The 27,331-nt window shown below is 35.3% G+C and overlaps 1 protein-coding gene across 5 annotated transcripts in view; it reads right to left on the bottom strand.

Annotated features, from left to right (window-relative positions):
• The window catches only part of LOC139962600 (uncharacterized), a 139,795-nt gene that overhangs the window by 34,190 nt on the left and 78,274 nt on the right, over positions 1-27,331 (bottom strand). For 4 of the 5 annotated variants that reach the window (XM_071962732.1, XM_071962733.1, XM_071962731.1 and 1 more), the window contains 15 exons: positions 22,276-22,422; positions 19,164-19,304; positions 14,249-14,362; positions 13,581-13,715; positions 12,004-12,111; positions 11,125-11,246; positions 9,883-10,057; positions 9,316-9,348; positions 8,709-9,031; positions 8,026-8,173; positions 7,416-7,738; positions 4,453-4,506; positions 2,099-2,240; positions 1,469-1,657; positions 733-881 (listed from right to left, as the gene is read on the bottom strand). In XM_071962732.1, the coding sequence (XP_071818833.1) occupies positions 733-881; positions 1,469-1,657; positions 2,099-2,240; positions 4,453-4,506; positions 7,416-7,738; positions 8,026-8,173; positions 8,709-9,031; positions 9,316-9,348; positions 9,883-10,057; positions 11,125-11,246; positions 12,004-12,111; positions 13,581-13,715; positions 14,249-14,362; positions 19,164-19,304; positions 22,276-22,342 (2,223 nt within the window). In that variant the 5' untranslated portion in view covers positions 22,343-22,422. The remainder of the gene's footprint in view (positions 1-732; positions 882-1,468; positions 1,658-2,098; positions 2,241-4,452; positions 4,507-7,415; positions 7,739-8,025; positions 8,174-8,708; positions 9,032-9,315; positions 9,349-9,882; positions 10,058-11,124; positions 11,247-12,003; positions 12,112-13,580; positions 13,716-14,248; positions 14,363-19,163; positions 19,305-22,275; positions 22,423-27,331) is intronic. The other variant, XM_071962735.1, reaches the window with a different exon arrangement.

The following is a 27,331-nucleotide window of genomic DNA, read 5'->3' on the forward strand; positions in this document are numbered from 1 at the left end:
CGTTACCATCGAGACCGTCATTTTCATTGTCACCGAAATAATGGTCATGAGTATCGGCATGATCGTCCTTTCATTGACACAGAAACCTTCATCAATAACATCAAAATCGCTTTTAACAACCTCAGTGTCAGCGTCGTCTTCAGCTTCGTCGTGTACACACTGGTGGCCACCATCATGTTCATTTTCATTGTAATTGACAAAACTATCGTAATCGTATCGTAATCGTATCGTCATCGTATCGTCATTGTATCGTCATCGTATCGTCATCTTCAGCTTCGTCGTCTACACACTGGGCGCCACCTTCAGGTTTATTTTCATTGTCATTGCTATCGTCATCGTATCGTCATATTCAACTTCTTCGTGATCGCCAACGATATGGTCATCGTCATTCGTAACGTCATTCTTAACGTAATTTCATAATGTTATCGTCATCGAAGGCTTCCTCGCTACCGCCATCATCAGCGTCGACGTCGTCATCATCATCTCGTTAGCTTCAACGTCAGCGTCAACTTAATCGCCTTAAACATCGTAATCGTCAACGTCATCGTCAACTTTAATCGTCTTAAACATCGTCAGCGTCAACGTCACCGTTAACTTTAATCGTCTTAAACATCACCATCTCGTCAGCGTCATCGCCATCGTCAACGTCATCTTAATCGCCTTAAACATCGTCAAAGTCATCGTCAGCGTCAACGTCAACGTCATTGCCGTCATATTTCTTGTTGTACTTACGATATCTCTGCCACGTAAGTCCTTGTAGACCTTCCAAGTGTCCTTTTGTTTACGGCTTCGGTATAAAAGTCTAAAAGTATCCGCCCATGAAGATACCGGCTGTGATTGTTGTAGGTGCTCCTCAGCCCGGCCTCCTTGAATGATCAAACCTGCATTAAGTGGTACAACAGTAACATATAATCAACAATGTTTAGTGAACTAACTGCGTCATTCGCTTTGGTTTTTATACCGGAGAAAATGCGTGTCGCCAACTATACGTTTTCGTTACCTGCATTGTCATATACTATACATGATATATAAGTGGGCTTCAAATAAACCACCACAAACAGTGTGAATCTTGCATGCAAATATTTCTTGACCTCTTGACCTGCAATTGGGTACGGATGCTTACTACTTGGGTATACATCAACTCATTTAAATTGCTTCACATATCGACTTAAATGAGTACTCAACAGTTAAGTTTATGTGTGATGCGTGTTGTGTCATGGTGTGTGTGTGTGTATGCGTGTCCGTGTGGTATACCTGAACATTCACTTGGCTGTTTCAATATGCATCCACATAATACCAAAGAAAAACAAAAAAATATCTATGCCATAAACATGCTCTGAGGATGTTGATTTGATATAAAAATGCAAAAACTTATCAGTATTTTATTATTAAAGCAATTAATATCAGCCACTAGACTGTCCCTTTAAGAGTGACTATATATGAATGAATCTAAAATGTGACTACGAACCGGTTATTGTGTGAAGTCTTTCAAAGTCTATTTGTATATAATGATGGCTCGCCCATTGCTCAGGCCTCCAGCAACGATCACCGTACAAACGAGCAAAACGGCCTTCCATGTAAGGGCTCGTCTGAGAGGCTTGGCTGATCTGAGAATCGCGGATATCACCGCGTTCCATGCCAAGACGATCGACGCAAACTATTAGAAAGACAAAGATGTAAACAAATTAAAAAGTAAAACCAGAAAGAAAGGAAAAATAAGTCAGTGAACAAATTTTGGATTTAATAAAGAATAGTTTTGAATTGAAGAAATTGAAGAATTATTCTGCGATTTATGAGAATTAGCCTCGGTATATTTAATTATGTAATTATCTTACGAGTCAGACTACACGTTGTGTTTCCTGAAGAATGGATGACCACTCACTCAGTTGGGTTTGTAAGAGAAATGTATTGAAAGCAAGAAATACCACATTGACAAATTATCCACTGTTTTAGAAATTAGCATGAAAAAACAATGAATCATTTATAATGAACTAATATAAATATAAGAAAAAAACAGAAAAATTGACCTTGAAAATTTCAAAATGGCGACTACTTAAAATTTCCAAGAGAACTGTTTCCAAGGAAACTAAACACTTACCTTGATATTTGCATCCAATGAATTCCACTCTCATGCATATGTCAATATCCCAGTGGGTGGGATAGATACGAACTTTTCTCGCAATCAGAGGGCTCTCCAAGTTGTTTCTGTAAAGCACACGATTCCCGTTGTCTGGAAACACCTTAAAAATAATTTATACTTTCTTCCAGTCTGAGGTTTTTAATCTGTCAATAATTATGTTGGGTCTCTCTGAGAAACTTAACAATCTGAGAGTGTAATATATTAATCCATAACGAAGCGTTTGAGTCTTTCTTTCTTCCTTTGTAGGCCTATTTTTAATAGTAATATAAACATTACGTCACGTATATGAGATTATTTGTGGTATTACGTTATTACTTTAACTACAAGTATTATCGCCTAACCAAGTTACTTACGTCAAATTAAAAGTATGTAGGATCACCTGGGTCACTACACCGGTTCATTTATTTTAAGCATCAACACTAAGTTTGTCCTTCGCAAAACAAAAGTTATGGTCAATGAGGCACCGTAAGTTTAATTTATATAACGCCATACAGACAAAGTTGGACCAGCGCCGTATGATTTCAATGGTGAACGCCACAGTCTTAAGGTGACGAACAAAACCTCACTCGCAAGCAACGGAAAGTTAACTTTTTTAGATTTTGCCGCACGCGATTTGGGGCGAGTCTTCAATGCCTTTAAAGCTGACAGGGTCTGGGCTCCAACACTTCCCTGTCCCCTCCCCAGCCCTCGTATATATGATTTATGACATTGCTCACATTCTTAAAACTGTGAATATATAACAACAGAACCATAAGCAATATAATGAATGATATGAAAGGAATATTTTTACATATATGAATCCAGTCATCACTTATAAATATGTATAATGTGCATTATTCTAGATGTGTATATATAATGTTCAGAAATACATTAAGATAAATAAAAATAACATTACAGAAGAGGAGAAAGACAGATTAAACACCCGTGAAGATACCACGATGCAATCAGCATGCAAGAATATTCAAATACGATCCATAAACAAATCACAACGTAAATAATAATAGCATTCAATGCATGGATTCCAGTCTCCACAATATGGTTTCTAGTTCGACTACCATTCATGCTCACACAAAATTACACATGTGTAACAATAGGAAATGATACACTAAGATCAAATAGTGACTATACTTTTTTGTAGAATATTTTACGAGAGTAATTTGCAATTCGATATTTCCATCCTTTGATGGTAATTTTTACGATCATATTTATTACAGAAGAAAATTTGCAGTGTGTACACTCCTCCTGATCTTCTTGAATTAATAATAACGAATTTTGTTGAACAATTCAAAGGAAGAAGATTATTGTACTTCAGTTAGTACAATATGCATACGGACACATATATTCACAGAATACAAAATACCAATGCATGCATCGACAACACCTTTAGTTTAAAGCGACATGCAGGGGATAGTTGAAAAGAAGTAAAGAGCTAAATTATTCAAACTTCACCAGGTTTTCAAAACCGTTAAGATTCAAATAAAATCTTCAAGTCAACAATTGTGAGGTAGGGTTAATTGCACACAACACGTATAATCTTACATTGGTGCTTAGGTCTGTTTACACGTATATCTACAATGAGCTAGTTTATACAAAGTCGAAACACAGCGACATAGAAAAGGCGCAACCAATTGAACTGACAAGTTGTTCATTATCTGTCTAAATACATTTTGTGAGCGAATATTAAAATAACATAATATCTGGTTGAATTGATAATAGGCCATAATATTTCATATACCTACAGTATGTAAAGACATGGGTTCTACCATTTTGGTTCATTTATCTCCTTTTTCAATATTCTTGGTGGGATTTATTCTCTAAATTCATTGAATTCTATGATTAGCCTACATGTATTAGAGAGATTTCTTTTACCTGTACATTTTGACAGATAAGATTCGTTGCAAATGACACATTAAAATCCCAGTCTTTCAATTTGATAAAAATCTCTGTCAAATCGATAAACGCTGCGAACATTCATTAAATTAAACATGACAAGTTTTCATTCAATTATTGCAGACCTTTAAAGTTAATTGGTATTCATGGCTTTGCGGTATAGGATACATTAATCGATACGTTAGGATACAACAAGGGTTTACTTTTGTAAGTGCAATGTCTGTTTCCAGACTGAGGCAAACAACTTGAAGAGGAATTGTTAAATGAATGTGCAGCACTTCAAATTAACACTTAGTTCACGAATTTGTACCTGGTGAAGTTATCAAAGAAAAGAGCTTGAAAAAAGACGTACGACCAGACAGAAACGGGGAGAGTGTTTCTTTAGTTTTATGCACCCTACACCACGTGACAGCTAAACTCACCCCATCGGGCGTCTCAACGTATATGGTACGTTGAAGTGTTGAATTTGTTTCGTTCTGACCCCAGAAAGGCAAATAGTAAGAAAAGAGGGAACAGATATGGCGACATCAACTTTTAGGAACAGTACGCATGCGCGTGCATGTGCCCTAAGTAGCGCCATCACTACCTCTTGAATATTCAACAGGCTTCGCAACTGTTATCTTTTGTGATATAGTAAGTATCGTGTGTATTATATCAATCATTTATTTCATATTCCAATTACAAAAAAAGTTTTTGAAGTTTGCAGATACAACTAGCGTTCAAACTTTACAAAACGAAATGTAAAAAGAAAGGGATAGTAAAAAGACAAGACAGGAAATATTAATGGAGGTCCAATACATCTTCGTTAATTTATTTTTCAACCAGAATGCTAAAATGCATAGAAGTTTCGATGACTTCATTACCATAGACTTCTGTTTGTTCACCAGAAATGGCTCTTATAATATAAATGTCCTGATTTCTACCATGAGATATCATGTATTCTTTAATCAGATTTTGACCGCTGGTGACCCAGATGACCTTTGACCTCCACCACAACAATTGAGTTCTTCTATTCAATATAACGCATCCTAAGTACGAAAAAAATACATGCTTCCTTACTTGAGCTATCGTTACCTCCGATGAACTTTGACCTCAACAAAAAGAATGTGGTTCTTTCCTTAATGTGATATATCTACATTTCAAGTATGAAAGTATCCATGATTCTTATCTTGAGATATCATGTTCATATAGTTTTCAATTTTTTTACGTCTGGAGTCCTCGGATTACGTTTGGCATCCACAAAAAACATAAGGGTTCTTCCTTTCAAATGACGCATCAACATATGAAGAATGAAAAGTATCAATGTCTCCTATCTTGAGACATCGTACTTACAAATTGGGCGTCCAACACACACACATGCATTCATACATGTTTGTGTTTCATTCAGACCGAGGACCCCATTGTATTTTCCATTGTTCAAATCCACGTACCCTAACTTTAACAATACCATTGGCATTTACCCCCTTCACTCTACCCACATTTACCCCCCTTCACTCTCCCCACATTTACCCCTACACTCTCCCCACATTTCCCCCTTCATTCTCCCCACATTTACCCTAGGCTTTCACTCTCCGCACATTATCCCCTTCACTCTACCCACATTTACCCCTTCACTCTCCCCACATTTACCCATTTACTCTCCCCACATATTCCCCTTCACTTCCCCACATTTACTCCTTCACTCTCCCCACATTTACCCCTTCACGCTCCCCAATTTTACCCCTTCACTCTCCCCACATGTACCCCTTCACTCTCCCCACCCTTCTTCCCTTTGTAGCTCATGTCAACTTGAAGAAAGTCACACACGAAATAGAGCAAATGTGGAAATTAGACATGACAAAGTAATTGCATTAGAATTTAATTTTTGTGGATTTCTGTTGTGATTAACATTCTTTGACTTGAATGAATTCAATCTAATATATTAACAAGATGAACAACTTCTTGTAATGAAGCTTACTTCATGTTTGCATTGTCTTTCATTGGTATTCTTGTATGTTACCAATCAAAGGGCAAGGGTGTAACCACCTTTTCGGTTACATACATGTTGCATATTGAATATTTTGTCCGTTAGTGTGGGCCGGAACCTTCCCCCTTTATTATGGAGTGGGATTGCGCTGAAGCCCCTCCCCTTCAAGTATACGTGGTTGTGGCCCTGTTCAATGATCTCTCTATGGGGCCATGAGACGGCCTCTGGGTTGGTAAGATGTTTACGTCTTGAGGATCGCCTTACTACCTTACTATGTCAATATGAATAATATCTGCAGCAAATTTGTGTGTAAAAAAATATATATATAAATATATATATATATATATATATATATATATATATATATATATATATATATATATCTCAGCAACGATGCTAAATATAAATATATCTTTTTTAGCGAAGCAAATATACTTACAAGAAGGTAGAAGATATATATATTTAAAATAATTTCTGTCAACAAATTATTTCATTCTTGACATCATCATTACGTAAGAGAAACAGGCAACTCAGGATACAAAAAAAGCATGCACAATTTATATTATATGATAATACAATGGGATGCAGAGTAAACGTGTGTAGTTTGCGGATTTGTTGTGCAGTATTACTTTTTGTATATTATGAGAGCCTACAGATGCCGTAAATATCCATTTATTCATTGTTACAAAATTGCCTATTAGGTCATAATACCAATTATATATGTATCACATATACCCTGCAAGCTGAAACTGTGTCCAATATAGCATTCAATATAGATAGCATAAACTATTCAGATATTTCCCAGCATTCCTTTGTAACACATGGATCGTATATAAACATGTCTTACAGAGGACAAACTATGGAAATTGATAATTAGATATGGATGTTTTGCACTTCCGTAGCTTATGACGGCCGAGTATTAAAAGCTAGATAGTGCCAAAAAAAGCTGACGAAATTGTTTCATATTAACCTATCTTGATTTAGTTATATAACGTGCAGATTTATGCTTCTGAATTCGTGCTAATAAGAGCATGCACTGATTAAATATTGTTCACGAAACGACTGGAAGGAGACTATATGATTTGTTTCATGTGTCGCTATCAACAAAAAAGAAATTATCCTAGAGCCATAAAATATTGTTCTGAATCAGATATAATATTCCAATTTCTGCTACTATGTATCCATACAGGATAAGTTATATGTGATACGTTGATAAAAGACGCGAAAACGAAGAAGACGAGGTAAGCGTTCATCGTGAAAAAACGATGGCCAACACATGAAACACAGACTTTCTTCCAGTCGTTTCTTATAGATATCTTTTCATTTAAAAAAAAAATAGCCTTTAATAACCCACATGCAGCATTCATCTCATGCGTTAATTTAAAAACCATTAACATGCTCTGAAATGGATTTGCTTACCGTTTTAAAATGGCCGCTTCGAATCCATTGAAAGTTACCTTCTTTCTCACGTGCCCAAGAAATAGTGAAAGCTCTGACACGTGATTCTGAATCACCGCAACCCTGGGTCACGACCGCCTTGATTAGCATATCCTCTAAGAAATCCACCTGAAGATACTGGCTAGGACTGGAGAAAGCAGGTCTCCAACCAGTCCCCTGTTTGCCATAAGACGGTTGCAAACGGCCATGGCTGGGAGAGTAGAGAGCGTTGCTGAAGCTCGTTGAAGCGGTTATCTGGCTGTCGTGGCTTTGACCGTTAGTAAGACCTAACGTGTAGTCGCAGTCTAGCGAAACAGGCAAAGACAACACAGTTTTGGAAATAGAAATTTTGGTTAAAATGAGACAGGCAAATGACTAAGTGACAAAATATGATCTATATAATCGTAATTTATCAATTTATTTAACATATCGAGAATTGGCCTAAAATTATTATTTAATACAAATATTCATATTTATAATTAAACTTGCCTTAATTATATAGCATATAGTTACTTGAACCAATTGTTTATGTATCGTTCAGGGTTTTAACGAATATATCGTATATACCGCTGTGTGACTGGCTGACACTCACCGTCGTCAAGGCAACCCAGTATCTCTGCTCTAAGAGCCACAGATTCTCCATCATTGACGTGCACTAAAATTTTCAGAATTCTAGCTCTGATCGGAGGGTCAAAATAAACTGCTTTGGGACAATTTGCTTCTCCGTTAGCTCGTAAAGGCTAAAAACAAAATAAAACAAAGGAAAAAGACTTCATTTGTATAGAGAAGACTTGAGAATTAACTTGAAATACAAGACAAATATATAGTAACATGACCATCACGATTGCTGTCGGTTGCGTTTCCATAGTAACCACTTTGTAGGGCTAATTGGTTCTAAAAATGTAAAGATTTGAACATAACTTAATAATGGCACTGTATGTAGTCACAACATTGCATGTACTTTCTCAATACAAAAGATACAATAACAACAAGGGAAAGTAACTTTTCATACATTTAATTATTGTCCGATTTAAAATTTCCTTCATGTCTGACAATACCATGTTTTTATTTGGCGTCAATATTAGTTGCCATTAATTCATCTTGAAGTATTTACTTCAGTTAAAGTCGATAGATAGTGAAACAGAAAGAGAAATAAAATAGAGATCTATCGATGTTTCCTTACACGAAGACACCTGCTCCCTCCCATACCCGGCCATCCCTATTGCCTTTTAGTTTCGTTGGGTGAGGGGGAGGGGAATGGGGGAGGGGGCTTACCTTGATATCGTTTTGGTAATAATCGTGTTTCATGTAAGCATGCATCGGCACACCGTCAGGTGAGTAAGAATAGTAAAGGTAGAACCATTCCACCCATAAGTCATCTCTGCTACCGCCTCCTTGTACGACCACTCCAGTGATAACCATTCTCTCTTCGAATTCAAACTGGATCCAGGGCGTACTGTCATGTGGGTGGGGTATCCAAGAGGAGTTACCATTTAGCCTGGCGTGTTGAGGAAGATGACCTTCGGCCCAGGAGGAAGCAGTAATTTGATGATCTTCAATCATACCTGTCTCTAGACCCAAAGGGAGGGGACATAACTCTGTTCGGGTGCAAAACAAATAAACATTTGAATAATATGACGGTGTAGGCTACACATATACTGGCAAATTGGTACGTTAGGCAACGTATCGTCTTCGCCAATCACACTCACGGGAATACTGTAACCAACAGAGAGACAGACAGTACAGTGTAGAACGTCCGACTGGAGAAATTACTATAGGGAGGATATTCGAAACAGTTACACCGGCATTATTTAGGTGAAATTAAACATTGTTTGGAATGCGAAGCGCAATTATATAATGTTATTATTACGTATTCTCTTACCTGGATATGTATCAACTAGGTAGAAATCACACACTGTAAATCAACAGGAAAAGAAAAGGACAAAGTGTTTGGAAAAGAAATGAAAAGGTACTTTTTGTTCCAATATAATTAAGAGAATTATTCTGTCAGTAAAGTATTTTTCCCTTCTGATATCTCTTAAATAGTACGAAAAATACAATAAGCAGTAGTGTTATGAATTGACTACACAAACAAATGCTTTGGTTTCTTTAAAATTGAAATAATCATATAAATTTGGAGAATAAAATTCAAATACACGACGGGATATTATTTCATATTGATAAAATATAATACAATGACTAAACGGTGATTCCAAATATAGAGGCCCAAAATTTCATCAGCGGAAAACAATGAGAACTTATGACAATTCGATCTGTTTTCCATGTACGACATCACAACTTAATGTTTCCATATACATTTATTCAAAATACATTTATTCGATTTTATATTTCAAAATAATGCAACAATCTTTCAAGAAGGAAATAAGGCCATATTGTGGTCCTTAGGATAACATTACGTAATTCAGTTACAGGTTAAAGGTCAACTTACATATATCCATCCGTGTGAAAAGGTCAAACACATAATCTTGATCCGGGTCACGGTACACATCTAGCGTGTAAATACTGACGTTTGTCAATATACAATTACTGTCTAGTTGATGCTCCAAACCAACATGCTTCGTGAAATCTCTAAACATGAATGAACTGCACGTGAATTGTGTCTCCTATGTCAATGGGGAAAAAAGATCAAGAAATTATAAAGATAAGATTTTAGCCTAGGTAGATTTCGCTGCTTTATATGGACAGTCAATGATATGATAATGAATCAAATTGACAGAATCTCAAGGTTTGGAAAATTCGCCTTTATTTTTAACAGTTTATATTATGTTATATTTTCATATTTTGATTAGATTCTGCATCCATTAAGACTAGGAGATTTAAAGATATGGCAGGTTTCAATATCTACTTGTTTGCATGCTTAGTATGAGTGACTCAGTTTTTAGTCCTTTCAAAGATACAAAAACAAGAATTTATGTTTATGAACTTCAGTTCTCTATCAGTTGCATTTCCCAACGTTTGTTTTTACACAGTAAACAAACAGAAGAAGATACAATGTTCCCGCCTTCTACACAGGGAAATTATTGAAATCTAACAAAGTGAAAATTATGGATATGTGATATCTACACACAAAAAATCATCTACCTCCATAGTTTACGAGGTGCGAACAGTTTTGATGCAGTATCATTAGCCAATATGTAACAACTGCTGTGGGTGTGCATTTTCTCCATGACATTTTTTTACATGTTATTATTTAAGAATAAATAATTCGTTACGTCACGGAAAATACTCGCATGTGATTGGTTTAGTAAGCTCCAATTGACTAAAGATTCTGTAGAAAAATATAGTCGCATAACGGCGTTGACGATAACTCTCTGATATAATTCTAGAAATTGGTCAGAACATAACTTGAGATTAGGCAGTTCGATATGAAGTAAGATTATCACGAAAAATCTCCCTGACTTTCCTGCATTTTATGTAGGGGTATATGAACCTGTTCGAGATCCGCTATGCACAAGTTATTGTTCATTTATTAAAAGAAGGCAACCGGCTCAAAAAACTAGGACCTAAGGATGTTTTTTAACCTACGAACCTCGGGGCTATGAAAATGTGATTCGTGTTTGTGTTGTGTATTATTTTATCGGTCCTTGAAGTGTACTAAAAACGCATGCGCAGTTAGACTCATCAAACGGCTTATAAATATCAAATAAGGTAAAAATGGTTGCTTGTTTACCCGAATACACCAATCAGCACAGTCTTCAGCCGACTCCGCCCTAGCAGGTTTGATTGGAGCTCTCTCATTGATTAGGGTTGTCAGGACAGTCCTCTTGAAATATTGAAGAGCAGTTAGACGACCTATAGAAGACATGGACGTGAGAAAAATCACTGAATATTCATCATGCCTTCTGTATACCTGAATTGTGACAAATGTCATGAAGTGATATTGTACCTCCTTTAAAGTTCTTATCAAACTCATACAAGGTCTTAAATACTTTGCACTTTTGACCTTCAAGTTTCACCCTCGTTAATTCCCACGGTTCTCGAATAAAAAACATGTCAATGATAGATTTTATGAATATTAATCCACACAATCGGTTACAACTAACACACTCATTCACGGCGAGCTTGCCGAATAGCCTTATCAATATTTCACTAAACTTTATAATGGGATGTGTTTAGCGTCTTCATGGAATGGCTCAACTTACAGAAGCCTTGTATGGTTAGACATTGGGACACAAGGAAAATTATGATGAATAATTGATAGAAAAGTAATTCTATAATTATTAGCTTTTTTGCAAAAATCAAATCATTGTACTACGAACGAACTTTCCCTTTACATGTTTCTACGATAGTGATGAGTGAGCGTCGATTTGTTGGAGACTTTGTCTTTTCATAAATGACGGTGGAGTATGAACACGAAGTTCCAAACTATCCACTCCTCCGCCGCCTAGAGTTCACTCCTCCACAGCCTATCCGCCAAGACGTCACTCCTCCATCTCATATCACCTCATCCCTACTCTCCTACAAGAAAGAACCTTCGCGAAGCCATTTTATTTGAGTGTTAAATTTGTTATATTGATAAGCATACTAGTCGGTGTATATGTTTACTCACATTGACCAATCGGACAAAAATCTTTCTTGATTTTATCATCGCTATCTCTATAGTAACACCAAGGCCTCTCGCGTCCATCAGGGTTTCGACAAAAATTATTTGTCAAATCTAAAAGTGGAATAAAAAAAATAAAACGGAATATGTTTACCTTTTTGTGCAACGACGGTAATGGGCATATAACACTACTATATCTACCTGATATCGAACTTTCGTTGTAATTTTTATTCCTGAACTAACTACCCCCCCCCCCCCTTCCACTGTAAGTTAGATCCATATGGAGTAGAAGGAACGCCCAGTGGTGAGTACTGTACGCATGCGTATTACAGTGTTCCTGCAGCGCGATATGAGAAAAATGCACCCGCAGAGAGACTTAACAGTGGGATCAGAATTCATGGTTCGACTCAGTTTATGTTCAACCTAGTTCCCAACCCATTTCCCCTCTCTAGCGCCCCACCCATAGCGCCCCTCTCTAGCGCCACTCTCCCACTCCCATTAGAATTAGTTTTACGACGGACTAACATTGAAATATTTATAAATTTCAATACAAAAAATCCTTTACTTTAAAACAAACTATGGAATGGTGTCACATAGTTTGATTAATTGTTAATTATTTTATAATAATCATCATCATCACCAGGCACAGTTGTCTACGTATGTGGGAGAAACCTGCAAGGGCTTAAAGATTACAACTAGTCACGTCAGGTGGCTTCCAATTCAAAATTTTATATTTTCAAATTACAAAGTCATTTGCAGATTGGGAAAACCGTAGATTTATCTTGGATGAAAAGTCTACCTCACTATTACCCCGGCCGTATGGTAAGCCATATTAACATTCAATCGGGAATTTTAGATTTCTGGAATTTTTTCTTATTCAAGATATCTAAAATTCTATTTCAGATATCAAAAATTAAATTGGGAAATCTAAAATGGAATTCGAGATATCTGAAATTGAATTCGAGATATCTAAAATTCTATTTCAGATATCTGAAATTGAATGTTAGATATCTAAAATTGAATTTGAGAATATCTGAAATTGAATTTGAGATACCTGAAACAGAATTTCAGATATCTGAAAATTCTCTGGTATTTCGAGATATCTGAAACTGATTTTGAGATATCTGCAATTATTTGTAGATAACTCAAATAAATTTGAGATATCTGATATTATTTCGAGATATCTCAAATTCCTGATTGACTGTTAAAATGGCTCTCCATACGGTTACAGCATCGGTATTCTTGTAGTTAGTCTGTGCTAGTATAATATAGCACTCGTATTCGTCCATATGGTATTTGCACTCGTTGGCGTACTCAGCGCATTTCAGAAAACATATTCAGATACTAACACAAAATGACTCTATACTGCACTACTCGCATTATCGCCTAAAGCCAAATTGTATTATTGTACTCGTACTGATATGGTACTCATACCATATTTGACTAATGACGTTGTACTCTTCTAAAACCGACTTCCTTTTTTCTGTACTCGTACTCTTACTCATGAGTTTTTTACTCATTATACTCTTACTCGGACTCGGGAAAAAAGGTGGTTAAAGCCAAAAACAAAGAAAGTACTTTACCAGCTTCAGGGTATGTTAAAGGGTTGACAGGAAGACTGAACGTGTCTGTCCATTGCATACACTGGTGACCACTCTCGGTAAACATCGCCGAATCACGGTAATCGGCACCGTCATCGTTCATACAGCCAGCGTGAGCTATGTAATAAGGAACAAAAATATAAATATATATGGTCAAATTATTGTCTTATAAACTTTGAATTTTTAAGTTGGATCAGCCAGCATGAGTAATGGTAATAACAACAAAAATATAAATGTATTTGGTAAAAATTATTGTCTTATAAACTTTGAATTTTTTAACCTTTTAATAATAATTATAAAATAATAATAATAATAACAATCAGTTGTTATTTTTTTACGATGCTTAAGGGCTAATGGTTTACAACAATTACACGTCGGGTGTACTTCCAATTTAACAATTTAACTCAAATTTGGAATCTTTTCAATTTAGAAAGTCATTTCAGATGGGAAAGCCCTATATTGCTCTTGGATGAAAGGCCCACCTTACTATGACCCGGCCCGCTATCGAACAAGGAACCCTACGATTGCTAAGCCCCATTGCTTCAAATGCCACCCCCTTTAAACACTCGGCCACAGCACCGGCTTGTATTGGCTACGTTATTTTGTTTTTTGTCTAAGGTATTTTAGATACAATAATACAATATACATACCGTCGCAAGGGAAGACATAACATATCATTGTGAAAGCACTGACGTTGCTTAGGTTAACGATGCAAGAAGGAGCCGAGATGTTTTGAATAAACCTGCAATGATTTTCTTTATAATCTGCAAAAGAAACGAAAAAGAATCAGCAATTATGCAATTTATTTCACATTTTCAATTAATATAGCATGTAGAAAATATTTGTTCTACCTTGAAACCATATGCATGATTCTCCAATTAATATGCGGATTCCTCCCCTTACCAATCCCCCATCCCCTTTTCCTCCTTCTCTTATCCAGGGGGGTGTGCTCTTACTCTTCTTCCCCTACCCCTCATCTCTCCTTCTAAGCTGTCATTATCACGTGACTGTTTGTGAAGACCTACAACATTTTGTCTTTACAATTTAGAGTATTGATTCTAACAGTGACCACTTTTTTTTAAATATTTATTTTGTTTTTCTATTAGTTTGAAATAAAAGTTACTTTCTCTGAAATTTGCGAAAATTACAAACCAATGGTAGTTAAAATTGAGAATATGGAAGAGCTATGCATATCACACAATAATCCGCAGATTGGTTGTAGTTAAAGAAGAGAAACAAATATTCTATAAGAGACGTATGAAGTTATCGAAAAGCGAGGGAGCAGAAAACTGGTGGGGTTTGAGACCTTCATCTATATAGATAGTTTTATACAGTAGCTATAGTGGCCCAGAGAGGGACATTGAAAGTTGCCAATATTTTTCTAAACTTCGAATTTCAATGTTTCATCAAAATTTTTACTATTTTTTTGTCTTGCAAAAATAAACCATTATTACGTATTATTTTATGCGAAAACAAAGTATTGAAAAAGGGATCATTCAATTGCCTGGTACTCCTTTGCAAGTACCAAGGATTCAGCAAAACGATTGAGTGCATTCCTAGCTGAAATGGGGGAGGGGCCGGAAAGAAACGTCACAATTCCCCATATTTCTACGCCTATCTCTATGCATACAAATGCTGCAAAATCTACTAACTATTAACTCCCTCACTTTCTAGTAACAGAACGGTTTTCAGGCATTATTCGAAAAACTGTGTGTCTGCATATCTTGTGAGTAAACATTAGAAATAATCTTGTATGCTGAATTTGAGCTACTCTAACAAACAAATGAATTTAATCTGATGATGTACTGTTATTTTTTTGTGATTTGTTAACTTTCTGATACATCGTCTTTTCATTGTAATATACAGAACATGATTCTCGTTTGATTGTGGCATTATGGCATCGAGTTTCTTAGCCTGGATTGACCCAAAGCAACTCCTCATTTTCGATTTTAAAATTTGCATATATTTAGCGTGCCTTAATTGCTATATTTATAACCCACCGGATTTTGATAAAATGTTTCGTTTAATGGTTGCGGCCCAAGTGGAATATAACAAATCAACACATTCCCACGTTCATACATAATTAACCTCGTTTTGATATTTCGAAATTTAACCAGTTTAACTCCACGGAGAAATCATTTGCCTTCCGGGACACACGCAGCTTCTTCAAAAGAAATTAAGTTGACTTCTTATTAAACAATGATAGTACAGAAATCACTTGTGATAATCAAAAAGTAACAGGAAAACAGCCAAAAAGAAGTAAAGAAAGAAAGAAAGATAAAAACTCAATTTGTGAATCACGACAATTGCCAATAAACGCTTGACATCTCAAAGAGTAACGTTCGCTTCATTTCAAGGACTATATTTGCGGCATATTTGAACATTACATATAAGAAGAAAGAGTTTTTTGCCCTTACATATAAAACAGGAGATAAAGAAGTAGAAAACGTCGCTGAGTTTATCGCATTACATTTTGTGGGAACGAACCGGTTTGAATAAGTTTCGTTATATTACTTCAGTATGACGTCACTTCCGTAAGCGGGTAGGAATCGCAACAACATGTGAAACGGTCAAAGTAATCGCGAATTGACACGCTAAGGAAGTTCAATGTTTTGTCCATGATGTATGACGTCACAGATATTACGCGATATACTTTTCTCAATAAAAAAGACAAAAATTCAAAAGGGTATGTCTAGAAATCAAGGTTGAGGTTGAACCCATGTGTCCCTTTTGACTCGCTTTGTATTATGAATTTTTGAAATCGTACACGACGTTTGTACATTCTTGAATTTTAACAAATAAAAAACGCCAATAAATCCAAAAAGAGCAACAGGGCAATTTTATTAAAACAGGGTGTTTGACCACTTATTTTCTCATTTTATATTATGTTTATCAAATGTTATTTGAATAACCCCGGGTTTTTTTTTGGGGGGGGGGTATCATTTAAAGTCCAGTATTTATTAATTGAAACGGTTTCAAACTTAACTGTATCAAAATGACAACGAAAAAAACACCCTCTTATTGATTTTATAGGACAGAGAGATATAGACTTTGACAACACTTTGTTTTGGCCTGAAACAATATCCGTCCAAATACTGAAAGGATTAAATTGATTGATAAATTTGTCTACTCGACTTGAAGTATTGACCAGGACCTAATTGTTAGATTCCTTAAAGCAGATCTTGTCAAAAAAGGAAACTTTGATCTTCTTAAATTTGCAGTCGTTAAACGATAATGTGCAAACAACGTGTATTTATCTGACTAAATCACCAAAGGATTTCCATGTGAAATATTTGATGGCACAACTTGGCTTTGTATTTTATAAAGTATTATTTACTTTTTTATGATTAAAACAAAATGTTTGTGTTTGTGAGAGAAATGTTCTCATGACGAATACTTAGAAGAAAATATTATATATGGCCTAGAGCTGTTGTTTTTTCTTTCAGTTTGTGTACTCTTAAATGAGAGCAGAATATAAATACAATAAAAAAAGGCGTTTTCTTTTCTTTTCCTTTCGTTTTTTTTTTCACAACTTCTATCATAGGTGTAGAAATATTTACATCTTTGCGAGGTCTAATGAATGTACTTCTTGATGTTTTTTAAGGTGTGGAAACTTTGGAGTGTTCGTGCTTCTGTTTCGTCTTAATCTTCTTTACATTTAGTTGCTTTTATGAAATAAAATCCCATAATTTACTATAATTTTTTTTGATCAGCCTTTAATTTCATTTATACCGTATTGCAGGGAGTTTTAAACGTGTTTATAATGTTATTAATTGTATATAGAGAAATATTACATAATATGCATTATCTTCCCTAATTAAGCTCCTTCAAGAGATTTCGCTCTATAAAAACTTATGACGGCTTACGATTTATTTTAAATACGTTATATCAAAAATGATTCATATAAAAAATATCAAACGTCAATTTATGGAAACAGACTTCAGTTGAAGGCTACCATGCAATAACCCAACAGTGAATCAGTAATATTAGCAACGACACGCAATGGTGGCTAAGCGCGTCGGTACCTTCTTTCCCTTTCCGGTACAATATTTCAATCCAATTAATTTAATCCAATTTCATGAAAGGGCTGTATCTGTATTCCTTTATCATGGTTATGTTTAGACGGCTATATAACTTATAATACAGCAGAATTGTTTTAACCAAAGCAAGAAAATAATTGCGACTGTACAGGTTTGAAATTAGGATGTGCAAAATTTGGGGTTTCCGGTAAATTAAATTTATCGACAGAGCTCCCTCTACTAAATTTAGTTTATAGCTTCACCCAAACCTTCCTCAATTATTTCTCGATTGCAATGAATTCAAACTTATGCCCCCCCCCCAACTCCCCAACCCCTCCAACACGTTTTTTTATTTCGCCAAGTGAAGGTTATCGAGCAATTCAATAAAATGGTTAACATTTCGTGTCCCGGTCAAATTTTCGTAATTTAAGATTAATTAATTAATCGGGAAGAATTAATTAATTGGAAAGTTTCAAACTTTTCGATTTCGTAATACTTTATTGGAAATGGTTACGGTAGTTGATTTATTCCATTTAATATTAATGGGAAGAAATTATAATCAACCTCGAAAAGATATTTTAAAGTAGACACTTGAGTTTTAAGTTTTATATTTAAAAACATTTTATACTGCTGGTTTTCGAATTTAGTCAATTATCAAAATTAAATTAAGTAATGAGAAAACTGTCAACATTTTAGACTTTGATCATTACACGTTACGTCACGTGAAGTAAAAAGAAGACATTGATTATAAGTATCAAGAGTATACGGTTGTTAAAAATGTACATTTCTTACTTCTTTTTAAGATGACTGGCGTTTAAAATTTGATCAATTCCTTTAAATCTAAGTAAAAATTTCACTTTCCATTTTTTTTTTATATTATATTGCTTACAATTTTGAAACTTTCATAAAACCAACTGCTTATCACTCAACACAAGATTGTAATTATTCTTCGAATTTGAAAAAAAATATAGGCCTACTTTAATTAAGATATTAAGTGTAGTGAACTGAACCCATGTATGTGTTTACCATAACGCTTAGGCAACTGTTTTAACTAAATACAAGGAACAAATTTATTTATTTATTTATTTATATTCAAGGGATTTCCTCAACATTTGTCGCGTTTTGCAATTGGTCTGTAGATTACCGCAGTTCAGATAAGGACATTCACCACTAACACTGCAGTACTACACGCAATATTTAAAATTGTTTATACCATTCATTACTCATTGCAACAAGTGTACCTATATATCACCTATCAAATTCATTTATGCTTTGCTTTAGAGGCTTTTCTTTCCAATGTTGCCAGACTTCTGATCACTAACGTGGACCTAAATATACCAAAACTGAGGTAAATTAGGCATCAGAGGTATATGAACGCTAGACAGTGCCCCTGGGGAATTTTGAGGCAAAGAATTATGTATTTCTCATTTCCATGTAGACTTCAAAATGAGGCCCACTGACATAATTATCCCCGACCCGACCCAGATCAGGATATCGACGCCACTGCCCCTCACCCCACCTATATAATTCCCACGGTCAAACTTACCTACAAGTGGATCCAATATAGATGACATGGTAGATGGGATCTCGTTCCATGGGGCACAGTCAATGAATCCAAGGTCGTTGAAAGCAATAGATATGTTCCCTTCGTAAGACCTCGTCGTTGGGTCGTAACAATCATATGTCGCTGTAAAAAACAGATAAAGAAAAGGGTAATATTCTTTCTATTCTTTCAAGTGAGGATGCACCGGTTATCCGGTCGGATAATGAAAAAAAAAAAAAAAAATCCGGTTCCAGCCGGATCTACAAACAAAAAAGTACGGCCAGATTATTATTTTATCGATATCTGTCCAGAGTTACCTCTTAAAAAGATATTTGGTAGTTACTTTAATTTGCGTTGATTCATGGGTATCGTTTTCCAATAAGTGTATGAACTTTCTACGAAGGTATGTAAACAATGAATGTTAATCTAAAATTTGTCTTTTCTTATTATATTCTGAGAAGTTGTGATAAAAGAAAAGATGGTTTTCATCAAAGAAATTAAATATCAACAATTTTATATATATATTTTTCATAAAAAAATTATATTTTTAGCTAAATTTTATGCCAGAATGATTGGCATGAAGAAAGAAAGAGAAACATAAGATAATTTATGTTCACAAGTGGCAAGTGCCAACACTTTTGGGGGTGGTGAGGGGAGGGGTGGGGAGGGGTGGGGAGGGTATCCGGCGGGGCCGTGTCCACCCATCTCCATCGTCAGACCGGCAAAAAACGTTTATTCGAAGGATTTGCTACATTCAGTCGGTGAAGAGACCACATCTCCGGATTCAGGACGCTCTTCGAAAAATTCTCCTGCTCCATTTAAACCAGTCGGTGTGGGGTGGGGGGGGGGTAGAATACCCCTGGACCACTTCAGTGCTATCCAGTTAGTGGAAGCATTTATCAAGTGCGAACATTCCATAGATGTACGACAATTTAGTCAATTAATGGTAAGCTTTATACATATATATGTGTTACTCCATCGTGGACTATTAACGTGCTAAGCAGATTCTACGTCATTGTGAAATGTGAATTAAACAGCCTTGGTCTGTATGACTTAACGCACGAGTGGTCAATAATTATTAAGAAAAATAAATTCACAGTAAGGTCGTTTTGCTTCTTGTCATAATAAATCAGAATATAACCAGCTTAAAGCAGTTTATTGTTTTGTTTCAATGACTCAATATCTCGACAGATATAGTTTGAACCGTTTTGTCTTAAGAAAGGATATTTCGATGGCTGAATTTGCATTGCTAAAAGTTCATCTTGCTGGAAATATTCTTTTTTTTTTGAAATCCACATCCTATTGGCATTTTGCCTCTTGCATCAGGCAATACCCTATATAGTGCTATCATCATCACAGTAATTAAGTCGAATTCAGTTTTAGTACCAAAAACAATTCCAAATTCAATGACATCGTGTATAAAAATTTCTCCCGCCATCTGTCATGCAAACGTGATGCATAAAATAAAAAATGACGCAACATCAAGACAGAAGTGTTTGTCTATCAAAGAATAATAATTTATTAGCCAATAACTGACAATTATGTACTGCTCTGAGAAACTGATTAAGGGAGGATTCCTAGTAACCATGCATGGGTAACCCCATACCTCAAGTACCGTTAGAGGTATATCATGATTTCAAGCTGCTTTTAAATCGGCCTCTCCCCTCTCCCCCCCCCCCCTCCCACTTCTTATCCTCTGTTTGATTGATTAAGGTCATAAGAGTACATGCATCTAGTCAGCATTAACTCTTCATAACGCACTAGACAATCCATGATATCATGAAAGCATGTACTTGCATGGCCAGGTGAGATGTAAACGGACTGTAGGGGGCAGAAAGAATATAGTCCAACTAATCATTAGTGAGGCTAGAATTATGGAAAATTTTATGAGTCGAACGTTACACTTTCAATGAGGCATTGTCCATGCCCGATAAGCCGTGTAGGTATATAAAGTGCCAGCCGCAGTGAAATGTTGTAACCAATACAAGGAATAAAACACTTAGGGAAGTATAACTAGGCCTAAATATATTCAATCTCGACTCTGAAAGCCTGGTTGGTAAAGTAAACACTGCTAAAAATGAATTCATACGACTAGGTAAGAAAATACATTCTCAAGTTACAGTTCTAAAGATCACCCACTTCAATCCGAGTTGATCTTTCTGTGCAATAGAACCGACAAGTACATCTACAAAATCCTACTATCTTGCCAACTTTCAGAATTATGATTTTTAAGAACTCATTTATCTACAGAGCAGCCATTTATATTCAAAATGGGTTCTTAGAAACTATGTTATAATCCTTCTAATCTTTCAATCTTATAATCCTCCATCTTATTTCTTATTTGTTCATGCTTTAATGATTGTACACTTTTACGTCTTTTATGTATCATTATTATATGTCCTATTTATAAATTTTGCAATTTATACTGGAATATCGAAATTGAAAATTGAAATCGAAATTGAAATTGATAGGCTATAAATGCATGGCTATATATATATATATATATATATATATATATATATATATATATATATATATACATATATATATATATATATATATATATATATATATATATATATATATATATATATATATATATATATATATATATGTATATATATATATGTATATATATATATATATATATATATATATATATATATATATATATATATATATATATATATATATATATATAGGCTTTATATTTATATAGGCTTTATATTTATATCGGCTTTATATATATGTTCAGTCCTAAAGGGTCGCACCCCCCCCCCCCCCCCCCCGTGAGGAAATTTAGGCAATATGGAGATTGCTTAGTTGCAACTTTGTGTTACATTGTGCAACGTTTGAATCAATGTTGAAGAATATTTTACTTTATAGCATGCATCACATATATATAATATGTATAATACTTTTCACTAGGAAATTTTGTAGTATTCTGTCTGCCAGTGACGGGGAGGGGGGCATGTAATGTCAAAATGTTATTTCCTTTCATGTTTTCAAAATTGCAACAGCTTGTTTTAGGTAGACTCTACTCGAAACCAGCAAGCCATTCAAAGGAAGAATGTATACTTACAAAACAGGACGTAAGAATGTATTTGTTACTTACCATATATCGTCGAGATCCACACAACAAGAAGATAAAAGACCAGCTTTAAAAAGGTTGGATTATCCATGATTATTCCAATCCCCAATAGCTCTTGTGATCTATCCCTCTGGCAGCCTTTTAACTCTTACTACACGCGCTCATCCATTTCTGTAACAGAGAAGAAAAATGCAAACACGTCTTTTTCTTTTTTTTTTGGCCACCACAGTCACGCCAAACAATGGCCCTTTTCTACATAATCCTTCACGGAATCGTTAATTAGAAAGTTTCGCTGATTTGGTTACCGCGTACACATTTGCTATGCGCTAGTATATTCTTTGTCATATTGACCATGTCTACAATATAGGCTCTAAGGATGGACGTTGTAGCCTGCTTAGTAATGGGAATCTTTCCGCATGGCTACCTCATTCGCACGGATCATTTGTCATAGCGAAATCAAAGAAGGAAGGTTGTCTTTGCCAAACTCTACACTGACATAAACAGGCAGGCACGTATACAACAGATGGCCGGATGTTATAACTGTTGTGGAAAATAATGAGGTTTTTGTTTCAGAATCCTCTCTCAAGAGAAACGAGGAAACTAAAACATCGGAAAAGTAAATCACTGCGTTGTACCTTTCCTTTTAACTTTTTTTATTTCATATGACTTAAAACTGTTCTATGGAACTTTATTTACATCGAAAACAATGTCATTTACACATTTTTACTTCAAAACATTTAAAAAAAAAATATCTACTAAGGGAGAAGAATTATTACCGAATTTAGATTTGGTGGAGACTAAAAATTATCTTAGTTTTTGACAAGATATTTTACTCGCTGTTATAGAGAACCGAACTCTAAGAGTTGAAGATTATGCATTCAAACTAAATCAGCTGATAATAAACAAAATCTGGTAGACTGTAGAGGGAACACTTCTTAACATTCCTAAAAGAGGACATTTATCCGTGACAGTATAAACTTTAGTTACAATGACGTAAACAAGGTTACGTAATATAAGTAAGCTACAACGCGTCGAGTCGTCTGCAATACATCCTTGTCTTTTCAGGGCTGAACCTGGTGTTTCTAATACGCTTCCCTTCTCTTGTCACGTAGGAAAGATGCACCGTTCAAGAATCTCAATTCCAATTATGGGATGGAAACCTGCGTGTCAAATTACGACACAATATTGGTGGTTCTTTGCTGCGATTGGAGCAACATATTAAATGTAGTCAGTAATAATTCAGTATAGGCCCCAAATTATAGCACACTATAATTGCTAGAAGTTTTCTAAAAGTACTTTCCTGGAGGTCTTTACTCTCCAAATTGTTCTCAGACAATTTTTAAGAAAAACACAAGATGACTGAATGTCCCAGTGAGGAAAAATTTCCTCGAAGGCTGTAATAAAAACAGTCCAAGAATTGTGACCAAAGGTGACCATATTTGAATATCTAGCATATTTGGGGCAAATACAAGCATACATTTAAAGATGAAGCAATACAGGGATAAAACCCGTTTCTCGTACGTGTTACTTGCCAGATTATTTTCCTTTTTCTTCTTCTTTTAGAAATGATCAATTAAACATCTGAATTGCATTCATTGAAATGACTGGACAACTAAGTCTAACAACCAGATAGGTTGGTCAGTTCTTCAGATGAAACGCAAAACTTATGGCCTGAAATAACACTGAGCTAGCCAAAGCATAACAATGTTTAAGGACAGAATGATGCTGAATGTCTTCCAAGGGTGCTATGTTGTTTATATGGAAGTTAAAAAGAACATGTTTTACATGAGTTATGAGAATCTTTAAAGCAATGGATAAACATTAACATTTAGGCCTGTAATGAGTAGCCGAAGTCATAACCAATATAGCCTTAAAGGAGCATTCTAGAGTCAACTTAGTTTGACGTTTTATATATTTCAACACATTAACAACATATAGCTTCATATTTTTCTCCTTTCTTGTTTGTGTTGGACTATGAAAACATCAAGACAAATTTTGTTTTTATTTGTATATGATGGTTTTACCTGTATCCCTTATAAACGGGCTGTAAGCCAATATCGTCACATGTAATTTACAAAAGCCACCGGGCATAAGAAACTTATTTTAATATACTTCATGTATACATTTGAATTAAGTTTTATATTAATATATTATTTACTGCTTTTACCATTAAATCTTGTCTGCATCGCTTTAATGCTAGACTCTGCAATGCCTCGAGGGATGTCCCTCGGCTTGGTTTGGCTTTGAGAAAGTATGCATCGATTAACAGGGATCAATCCTGCGTACAGAGATATCATTTGCAAATCTCGTATAAATTATTATATGGAAACTATACTGGCCGAAAGTCAGCATGATATCTGTACCGTGAATTTTTTATATTCACAATAAATAAGTTCATGAATATTCAAGAGAAAGGAAACTACACATACAAACTTAAAGAAACAAACGGATTCATTTTTATATATATATATATTTTTTGAATAACTTTAATATCTTTTTTCTCTCTTTTTTACTTGTAGGATGTGCTTGGCATATATTTGTCAACTGAGTAAAGATTTCAGACAGAGCTCTTAAATGGGGACGAGATTTCTCATCTTTAGGAACTAGGGAGTGCCAATCAATCCAGCTTAAAATTAAATTTTGACCCCGAACCATTTCGCTTAACTACACCATTGGAGTGGGTATCGTGTCAAAACGGAGTAAAATCAAACGAAGTTGAGTCAACTTTTATTTGCTTATCTCAAATTATCATTAGTAATTATATGATCAATTGTTATTATTATTGTCATTATTATTATTATTATCATCATCATTATTATTATTATTATTATAATAATAAAATATTATTATTATTATTATTATTATTATTATTATTATTATTATTATTATTATTATGAAAAATTACCCCTACCGGTGTGTCAGTGTATTATCCCCATACGTATTCATGCGGTAAAAGTTCTACACATGTTCAAAACTACAGGGGGAAACTATATAATAGTATAAAATCTTCCCCAGTATAGAATATTCATGGAAGTATTATCCTGACAGGTTAATACCTCCATGGTATACATGCGACTGGAGAAGGCATACTCCCTGAAGTTTGTCAATGAATGTCGCAGTACTTATTAGATTGCAGCTAAAGTGTAGTGAAATATATCATCGATTTGTGGCAGCATCAACATTTCGTGGAAAACAATGGTTTGATGTCTTTCTTATTGGAACAAATGGAGGTACAAAGAAGTAAGTTCCTGCATGCAGAGACTGGGATGCTTAACGTTCTTTACAACCATTTGATCTCCTCTTCGGAATTAACATGCATAACATGCATTTATTAACATGCATATTGCGGAATTAACATGCATAACTGCATTAACATGCATAACATGCATTACATGATACAGGATCGTTGCGTCACACTGGCTCCGTGAGCAAATAACATGATCAACAGAGCAATATTAATTTCGTCCACTGCTGTTCTGCCGACCAACACATCATTTAATATTACATGTACACATCAAATGTTAGAGGTCACTTTTGAAAGATATACCATAAATGCCCACCACTTAACAGGCTCAATTGTAAACGCGAGCGGAGTCTACTATTCTTGGTAACGTGATGTCAGACCAATTAATAAGCGACAGAAATGTAGAATATTCATTGCCATAAACCATATCTATTCTACTACATGTCCTAACGCCCACCTCCCTTCCCCCATTACGAAACTCTTCCTCCTATTCCGATTATCTGTAGATTTGAGCCCCCTTTTCGGCTTTTGTGTGTGTGAGCTTTGTAGCGAAAACAAACATGGAGATAAAAATATTTTAAAAAACAGCTGGTTGTCATGGATTCAACGTCTGTAGATGCTGTGCCCGTATTGACATTAAGGAGGGTCGCCTCGGCTTCGAGCTCGACCTAGTCGAAACTTGCTAAACTATAATGTACTCAAAATGTCAAAGAACCATTTACGTAAAGTTTAAATACCTCTTGATCCCTATATTCTTCGTATCTCGCTCTCTTTTGATTGATCGCCACCAATTTTATTTTAATTTAGTCAAAGCTGTTTCAACACCTCTAGTTTGAATTAGATAAAACGTCACCTCGGTTCACAGACATTCTCCTCTTTGTTTTTCTTTTCAGAATAAGAGAGAAAGGCAGAAAATTACGGAAAACTCCGAAGAACAAATCAAGGTTTCTTGCAATGCGACTGTCAAATGAGGCGGGATCCACATACGTTATTAGGTCTAAATGACAAGGCTATAGTTATTGGTTTTGCTTCATATCTTGTGCAATAGAATTGTCATGCGTCTACTCGGTGAAGACATGCGCCTGATCGTGTCAGTAAATTACAATAAACGTTTCACAGCATGGAGATTGAAAAGAAACTGGAAATGTTATATGATAGAAGCATGATAAAAAAAAAACGCCACCAGTGGTGTAGCCAATGGCAAGGAGGGACTATAAGGTCCTTGAAGTTAGATATTGTTTGCCCCTCCCTCGGAACTATTGTCCCAAATGCGATGGACGTGCCACTACAAACCATTCCGATACATTGGGACTGTGGGCCCATAGATGAGGAACACAAAATGAAAGTTTCATTCGGGACTGATCAGGTCTAACCAGAAGAGTTCGAAAAGGTGTCCCAGCTCTGGGGTTTCGGGGTCAGTAAGAGTCCCCGGGTAAATAAGGCATACATAATAATGTCTTCATAATACATTAAGGGATAATCTCAGTACCGAAGGAAATCCTTTTGCTTAATGCAAAATGTTTATTTTCGTTTGTCTAAAACAAAACCTATTTTTATCTCAAGGGGGGGGGGGGGGGCGGATTGACAAACGGTAATTGTTCATGAGGCCTCAGTTGCAGAGACTGGTCAATTATTACTACACTTTTCCAGTATGTTATCTATATAATTGCACATCGTCAGAATGATATTCCTTTCCTACTGACTTGCGACAAACTAAGAAGCGTTGTTTTATAGTTTCTACTATCACCGAATCAGTCTTTGTTAAGGTAAGGTAACAATACCCGTAGATACGATTAGAAAAGTAACTTGATATGGGGCTGTATGCGGATAAATTTA

This window comes from Apostichopus japonicus, chromosome 21 (genome assembly GCF_037975245.1).
Source record: "Apostichopus japonicus isolate 1M-3 chromosome 21, ASM3797524v1, whole genome shotgun sequence".
NCBI lineage: Eukaryota > Metazoa > Echinodermata > Holothuroidea > Aspidochirotida > Stichopodidae > Apostichopus > Apostichopus japonicus.